General features: G+C 43.2%; 1 protein-coding gene across 1 annotated transcript; it reads left to right on the top strand.

Annotated features, from left to right (window-relative positions):
- Positions 1 to 3,105: 3,105 nt before the first annotated feature.
- On the top strand, positions 3,106 to 3,471 carry LOC308080432 (huntingtin-interacting protein K-like; the record flags this gene model as incomplete). Its single annotated transcript, XM_080422316.1, has 1 exon — positions 3,106 to 3,471. The coding sequence occupies one exon, from the start codon at positions 3,106 to 3,108 to the stop codon at positions 3,469 to 3,471; it is 366 nt and encodes a 121-aa protein (XP_080278442.1).
- Between the last annotated feature and the right edge of the window lie 5,502 nt (positions 3,472 to 8,973).

Here is an 8,973-nt window from a genome sequence, read left to right as displayed (position 1 = left end):
AAGTACTTTTACTCAAGTACTGTACTTGAGTGCAATGTTGAGGTATTTTTGACTTTACTGGAGTATTTCCCATTTTCAATACTTTTACTTCAACTCCACTACATCTCAGAGGCAAATATTGTACTTTTACTCCACTACAATAATACTTAGTAACTTTAGTTACTAGTTACTTTGCAGATATACATTATTACATTATGAAACATACATTAACCACTTCAGCCCTATTTTATACCTAGGCTATTTGAAAATAGCAGATCTACAAGCTCACAACGCGTCGCCATGCGACGCGTTGTGAGCTTGTAGATCGGCTATTTTCAATCATTTTTTTGTACTTTTACTTTTGGTACTTTAAGTACATTCTGATACCAATACTTTTGTACTTTTACTCAAGTACATTTTGAATTCCGGACTTTTACTTGTAACGGAGTACTTCTAACGTGCAGCATTGCTACTTTCACTTAAGTAAAACATTTGAGTACTTTTTCCACCACTGCTCCTGGTTCTTGTAAGGACTCTAGCTGCTGTGTTTTCAATGAGTTGAAGGCGATTGACCGATTTTTTTGGGGGGAGTCCAGAAAAAAGAGAGTTACATTAGTCCAAGTGGTTTGTGACAAAGGCATGAATGTACACACGCCACCTGTTACAGAAGCAGAAAATCCAGATGGCGACGCGGTGGCTCAGACCCCCAATGCGGTGCACAAAGACCCTTGCTCTATGTCACATAACTCCACCGTATAGTGCGGTCCCCATGCATATCATGTCTCAGGCCTGGAGTAATCCCACAGAATCCCCACCCTATGGCGACATGATAAACACCATTATGCATGCTCACTGCATGATGCTACGGGTTAGATATGTGCATGGGCAGTGGTGGAAAAAGTACTCAAATGTTTTACTTAAGTAAAAGTATCAATACCGCAATGTTAGAAGTACTCTGCTTCAAGGAAAAGTCTGGAATTCAAAATTCACCTGAGTAAAAGTACAAAAGTATCGGTATCAAAATGTACTTAAAGTATCAAAAGTAAAAAGTACTAAAATGTTTGAAAATAGATCTACATGCTCACAACGCGTCGCGATGCGACGCATTGTGAACTTGTGAGCTTGTAGATCTGCTATTTTCAAATAGCCTAGGTATAAAATAGGGCTAAAGTATATAATATATATAATAATGTGTACAGTATCTGCAAAGTAACTAGTGACTAAAGTTTTCAAATAATTGTAGTGGAGTAAAAGTGCAATATTTGCCACTGAGATGTAGTGGAGTAGAAGTAAAAGTATAGACAATTGGAAATAGTCCAGGAAAGTAAAAGTACCTCAAAATTGTACTTAAGTACAGTACTGCAGGCCTGCTATTTTTTTGCCAAATGTTTCGCTCCAAAATAGGGGGCACCCATGGGAGCAGTTATAGGGCTTAGTCTCGCTCAGGGACACTTCAACACAGAAGCCAAGTTCCCATAATCTTTACTTCTGCCTCCTTGCCTACTCTCCCTCCTCTGTCCTCCAGCCGTGACCTAGAAACGGTTCGTGTCCCAAGCCAGTCATAATTCACTTCTTGAGGAGCCGAGAGAGGAGGAGAGAGGAGGCTAACCAAGGTGCTTGGGGGCGAGGATACGAGGATACGATAAGTGTATCCTGTGTGTACGTTTTTTTTTTGTCAGCAGGAGTGACATGAGAGACTCAGAGCCTGTACAGCAGGGGCGCGGCCACCGCGTTCTGATTCAAATCAACAGCCAATGAAGAAAAGGGGGCGGGATCCACATGCGGTGGGTGTTGCATGTAGATAGGAGCGACGGGAAGCAATTTCTCCTTGAGAAATTGCGGCCGCCATTGTTGTGTACTGCTGTTTGCCTCTCATCGGACTGTTTAGACGAGTTGCACAGCTCTCGGACCGGTAAGAGGCGCGTCCGCTCAGATTCTGAGCGTAAGCTACATCCCGCGCACAAATACCAAGGCTCTGGCCCAGAAGTTCCTCGCTCCTCCCGTTTGTATGCGAGAGCTGTCGAAAACTTCTGGGAACTCAGATTAAGTTATTGGATACTGCAAACAATGGTCTCCTCGGGCTGTAAACTAAACTAAACATAGCTTCAAAACGACTCTGCACTGAGTGAGGAGCGTTCTCATTCTCAGGAGTAATCCATTTTGGGCAGGAACCCCTATTTGTAACTATACGAGGACACATTTTGTGTAAGTGCAAAAGCGTATCCGTGGCAAATACTATTATTATTTTTATTTCTTTTTACACCGCCCCTCATGAATCAACACCCACTAACTACTGCCGGCAGTCCTGTTCAGATATGAACGGGTTGTATGCATGTAGGTCTTTTTGTGCTGCTGTCGTATATTCATCTGCTCAATATGTTTTCATTAAAACTAACAGTAATTGATATAGTTATGCAGCTGCAGCCCATTTGAAGTAATGAAACGTGTGTGTGTGTGTGTGTGTGTGTGTGTGTGTGTGTGTGTGTGTGTGTGTGTGTGTGTGTGTGTGTGTGTGTGTGTGTGTGTGTGTGTGTGTGTGTGTGTGTGTGTGTGTGTGTGTGTGTGTGTGTGTGTGTGTGTGTGTGGGTGGGTGGGTGGGTGGGTGGGTGGGTGGGTGGGCGGGCGGGCGGGCGTTTGTGTGTGGTGTCCTGCTACAGACTACATCATTTCATCGGTGCCAAAATTAATATAAAATGTTGATGAAAAGATACAAGAGCCAAATTATATGAAATGTTCATTATGGAAATATGGGATTTGTTTTAACAACTAACCAGCAACACTCTCAAAAGACGTGTTACAGCTGATTTTATACAGTTGTTGTTTTTTTCATGAGTTTTGAGTGAACTTTTGTTATTTTGCCCTTTGGGTGTGGATGAGGGGGGAATTTAGAAAATGATGTCCCCCGCCCCCCATCCATAATTCGTAATGACGGGCCTGACTACACCACATTGCCCAAATATGGACACATCTGCATCACAGGTGACGTCACGCCTTGACATAGTCAAGTCAAGCCCCGTCCAGTCCAGGTCCAGCCATTCCTCACTAGCACTTGCTTAGACTCAAACATCATTCAGCCATCTGCCTGATATCGACACCGTGTTTGTTCTAGACTTCAGTGGCGTAATTATGGCGGCCAAGGGAGGTCCAGACTCGGACCCGGAAGCTGAGGGACATTGCACCGGAAAACCCCCCGAGAAGCCTCGCAAACATGACAGTGGAGCCTCCGATTTGGAGAGAGTCACCGACTATGCAGAGGAGAAGGAGATCTCCAGTTCCGACTTGGAGAATGCCATGTCAGTCATTGTAGACGGGAGATCACAGGAACAGCACGCCAAACAGGAGAGGGAAAAGGAGCTGGCCAAGGTCACCGTCAGGAGAGAGGACGTAGAGCTAATGATGGCAGAGATGGCGATTTCCAGGGCCGTGGCAGAGCGCAGTCTGAGGGAGCACAGGGGGAATGCGGTGGAGGCTCTGGTTGCCCTGACAAACTGAACTCAGATATAGAACACAGCAGCCATATTGGAAAGAAATTGGGTCTCTGTGGTTTTCAAACTTTTTTAATTCAAGGACCCCCATAACCAGTGTTGTGCTAATTTTGGAAGGGGAGCGCACCTCTGAAGCCCGCAGCGCTAGGTGTAATGTATTTGACCTGTATTTGTTAAATGAGGTGAGATTAACTTTGTAAACCCCACATGGTTTTCTAAATCTCACCTGCACAACCCAATATTATGCTGTTGTTACAAATGTGTTGCTTTTAAAAGATTTAAATAATTTCTTTAAAACAATTCAAAATTCAAAATAATTTCATAAAAATATATTTTTTCAGCAGTTAGAGAAGTGAGGGAGCGCCGCTCCCCCGCGTCCCCCCTCCTCTACACCCCTGCCAGTAACTCTGAGAGTGTACAAATGGAACCAAATGGACCCATGACCATTTGGACACGCTTAGAGTAAAGGTTTCAACCTTTTAGGTGGAAACGTTTTCACCTAAAAGGTGATTATGATAAAAACAGAGAGATGTGTTGGGGTGAGCGGCGAGTCGCTTATCACCGCGGCTCAGTCACACCATGCTGTAGTTTTTCCCGCGGTGAGAGGGTGATCACCGAAAATGGTAGCATGCGGCATGCGCCCCCCTTTACACACCCGTAAGGGGACATTTGGAACTATGAGGGTACCTGGACCACACTTTGAGACCCACTGGTGTAGCCGAGTGTTTCCAGTGAGCCAACATGGCCACGCACAATATCAGCACCCTGGGGCCCTGTTTGTGTGGTGTGGCCAATGCTGTTTCGCGACTCTGTTTGACCATAATGCAACAGAGCCTTCATCATCGTAGAATTGATAAGACCTGTGAAGGAAGTGAGGAAGAGGCCCAATTTATTTCCAATATGGCTGCTGTGCATAGATCCTATTGGGCTCTGATTGGGCTGCAACTTTGCCCAAATATGGAGTCACACGTCATCAACACGTGATTGTAGTCATAGATCAAGGGTTTCCAAGCTTTTCAGGCTGTGACCCGCCAAAATAATCCTATTTGAACTGGGAACCCCCCCACCCAGACAAGCACTTGTGGAATTGTAAGAGTTGAAGGATTACATTTAGTTTGACTCGGTTCCACAGATACATGTTGTGAAAATAGCCAAGATCGGCTATTTTCACAATGTTTGCCTCAATCTTACGTAATATATGACAATTTGGTATTAAAAAGGTCTTAAACGTCCTTAAATTGTAACTTTAGAAATGTGCAGATAGCTTGTATACACTTATACTGTATGTTGGTTGAAAACAATGTTGCACATTAAGCCAATCATCTGGAGACCCCACAAAATAATTTGGGGGTCCCGACCCTCAGTTTGGGAACCACTGTCATACCTGTAGATGACTGACATCATAGATGACTGATGTCACAGGCCGTCCACATCATGTCTGAGATCCACGCTGGAGCCGCTCCATCCCGGGATCCACTTGATTCGTTTTTTTTGGCTAGTTGTCCCCGCCAGGCCGAAGGCGTGGCTGAGACTATGTTTTGCACCCTGTCCGTCCGTCCGTCCTCGTGTGTGTGTGTCTGCGTGTCTGTCTGTGGACAGCTAATCTCCGGCACCGTTGGCCTGATTGACGAGAAACTGTGCACACACACTCTCCCTGGATGCCAGAGCAGAACCTCTGCTCCAAATGTTTCACAACGGTTTGTTACAGTGCCACCGGGAGGCAGATCTGTGCTAAACTTTTTTTTTTAAATATTACTCCTGCAGATTTAGTCCAAACATCATGCAAATTGGTACACATCATCTCTATAGTCATGTGATCAAGACGAACCTGACATATTTTTAATAATTTCATCCTGATTGGCTAACATTGACATCTAAAGTTTGCAGGAGTGGCCTGTTTTGAACAAAAGGCCTCAAACCCATGAATTTTGAAAACGGATTCCACTCACCTCTATAATGACTGAATTCCGAACATTGCTGGCCCACAATAACCTACCCGACCTGGCGGAGACCTGTGCTCCGAGGAGCACTTTTTCTAGTTTGAATTAACTAATTATATCAATGGAGCAATTTTTTTTTCAAGTCTTGCCCACCTTTGGAGTTACATCATGCTACACAACCCAAACCTCTACCAAAGTGGTCTATCCCTTTAACCCATTCAAACCGGGAAAGCCTCTGTGTTGAAGACCCCTGAAGTAGGGGATTTCCTGGGTATCTTTATATGTGCATGTGGTCAAGCAGTGAAGCTCTGTCTCCACCTCTCCTAGACTGCAGTGAGAACACAGTCTGTTCTCTTTGGTCAGCCAGGTTTGACGGCCTTTCTCGATGTCCAAATGGACTCTTGCCGGTCTGTGACTCTGAGAGTGTACAAATGGAACCAAATGGGTCCATTTGTACATTCTCAGAGTTATGGGGGGGGGGGGGACTGTGTGCTAAATTCATACCATCCTGGGGGTGCTTGAAATAAAACGGTTTGAGAACCACTCATGTGGAGCTTTCTGACTGACTTTGTAAGGCTTGTTTTTGGGTTCTGGGCGCGGGGACAACTTGGACCGCAGCACTGGAAAGAAAGAAGCTATATGGTCTATTTATAAGAGGAAAGAAAGAAGCTATATGGTCTATTTATAAGAGGAAAGAAAGAAGCTATATGGTCTATTTATAAGAGGCCCATTAAGCAACAGAAGGTCGTCCTCTGTCACTGATAAAGACACAAACAGATGGGCTCTGTACGCGGCTCTCAGAGCAGAGGCTGAGATGTTGAAAATGGAGTCACGGTTGCCTTTGAGGCAATTTCAGAAATAGATTTTTTGTCTTTTTTTATTTGTTTTTAATAAATATTGCTTATTCTTGTGCAACTCAGAGTCATTGGAAATGAGGGGTTTTCCCTCAACTAAGTAGTATTTATAGAATAGAATGAAATAGAATAGAATAGACTGTCTTCGGTGTCCTGCACAAGCAAGCATTTAGAATGTCTTAGCTTTTTTTCTTGATGGCCAGTGTCAGTGATGTGGCGGATTTGTTGTGACAGTGCCTCCCTCTTGTGGCCACATAAAGGGCGACAGTTCATTTTAAGCAGCATAAAGCTGTCTCGTTCAGCTATACTATGCAGCATATTATACATACTGTAGGCTATCACATCATTCAGAGAATGAACGAACAGGTAATGGAAGGATTTTTTCTTTCTCTTTTTCAACAAAAAAAACGCTGTTCATATAATTATATTAATATTGTCATAATAACATGACGTTACTTGTCAAATGTCAATGAGTCCCCACCTCTCTCACATGAGTGCTTCTGTTTACAAGTGTGCTGCTGGTCTGGGGGCGGAAAGAGAAAGAAACCAATCGTGTCTTGATTCTTAAAAGAAAGACTTTGTTTACTGACATTTTGACCAATCGCTATTGGTGTCACCTGACAAGCTTATATTATCCTTTGTGTCTTTCCAGTGCTGCAGGCCAGCCACAGCGCTCCATGGACATGCATGGCCTGCTGCCAGCCATGCCAGGCATGTCTCATAGGGGCTGGGCCGGATCCTGAGTCTATGGCCCCTGGGCCTGAGACTGCCTCAGGGCCTCACACACACACGCACACGCACACGCACACGCACACACACACACACACACACACACAAAGCCGGCACCACTGCCAGTACCAACCTAGTACACATTGTGCAAACACTCTACAGTGGTTCTCAAACATTTTCATGTCAAGGACCCCCACATTGTGTTTGGCTGCAGACCCCCATATGAACATATTGTGTTCCAGGGACCCCCATAAGAGAGGGCGTGTGTTCAAATGGCAAATTCTGAAGATTTTTTTTTTTTTTAAATAGCCGATCTACAAGATCTGTATATCTGCTCTTTTTGAATAGCCGTAAAAGTATAAAATAGGGTTAAAGTGGTTAAACCGATGTTAATGCTATTGTAAGTCATTTAGCTGGGGACCCCCTCAAAGACCCCTGGGGGTCCCCGGACCCCACTTTGAGAACCACTGCTCTACACAACTGTCTATTCACATTCATAGGAATCCAACACACTGCGTAATGTTTTATGACTAAGGAGATAACAGCTCGTGAAGGATTTACAAAACAGTGATTATTTGCAAGGAAATCAATACAATAAAAAAAAAACTGGCCCTGGTTTTATAGAGCAGTGGTTCTCAACCAGGGGGGTCCACAAATAATTTTTTGGGGGTCCCCATGATGATTACCTTAATGTGCAACATTATCTCATTCAACGGTAAACAAACCAACATACAGTGTAAGTGTATACAGGGTATCTGCATATTTCTAAAATGACAATTTAATGACTTTTAAGACCTTTTTAATACAAAATTGTCATAATTGTCAAACATTACGTAAAAAAGAGGCAAACAATGTGTGCAAATAGCCGATCTACAAGCTGCGAGGCGTTGTGAGCTTGTAGTTCGGCTATTTTCCCAATATTTATCTGTGGAACCGAGTCAAACTAAATGTAATGCCTACAATTCCTACAAAGTGCTTGTCTGGCTGGGGGGTCCCCAGTTCAAATTAGGGGTCCATTTGGTTCCATTTGTACACTCAGAGTCATGGGGGTCCTTTGAATTAAAATAAGTTTGTGAACCACACTGTGGTACACTATGGAACAGAGCCTGAATTAGTATAAGTTGTAAGACCTGTGAAGGAAGTAAGGAAGAGGCCCACTTTCTTTCCAATATGGCTGCTGTGCATAGAGCCTATTCTCAACAGTCTCATCATAATATGATCATTGTATTGATTGTGATAATGACATCTAGACATGTTGTGTGGTTGCAGATTGTGCCAGGACAACATCACTCTATGTAAAACTATCATGTGGTTTAGTTTTTATGTTGAAAAGAAAAAAGGTCCAAATAAATTGCACTTAAGTTAAGTGCAGTACTTGAGTAAATGAACTTTATTAAGTTACTTTTCCCCACTGTTATACCACACATGTACTTAGGTCAGGGGTCTTCAAGGTTTTCCAGACCAAGGACCCCTTAGCTGAGAGAGATGAAGCAGGGACCCCCCAATACATAGTGTATACCATTGTGTTGCAGACACAATGGAAACTTTTTCATAGATTTCATAGAGAGCTTCAGACTTGTTTGACAGCACTATCATCAGTGTTTGATTGTTTGTTTGTTTGTTTACACATTATCTTTTCTATTAAATATGTTGGATTCATGTTAATGTATATTTTCAGACAGTTAACCACTTAAACTCTCAATACTTGAATAGAAAACTTGTATTTAGTCTGCTCTTTTCCCCCCTATACCAAACCTATATGCCGAAAATAGCAGATCTACAACCTCACAACGCCTCGCAGCGCAAGGCAGTGTGAGCTTGTAGATCTGCTATTTTTGGCTAATGTTCCCATCAGAATAGAGATGCTAGGGTTCAAGAGGTTAATGTTAAACAAAGTTCCAATGACACAAAGATTTCGATTTATTATTATTAAAGATTGAAGCAAAACAAGGTGACTTTCTTACAGTATGTGTTTATTAGAAAGCA

The sequence above is a fragment of the Gymnoscopelus braueri genome, assembly GCF_963280865.1.
Source record: "Gymnoscopelus braueri genome assembly, chromosome: 24".
In the NCBI taxonomy this organism is placed as follows: Eukaryota; Metazoa; Chordata; class Actinopteri; order Myctophiformes; family Myctophidae; genus Gymnoscopelus; species Gymnoscopelus braueri.
The sequence above is the reverse complement of the archived record's forward strand: the minus strand, read 5'-3'. Positions and strand labels throughout refer to the sequence as shown.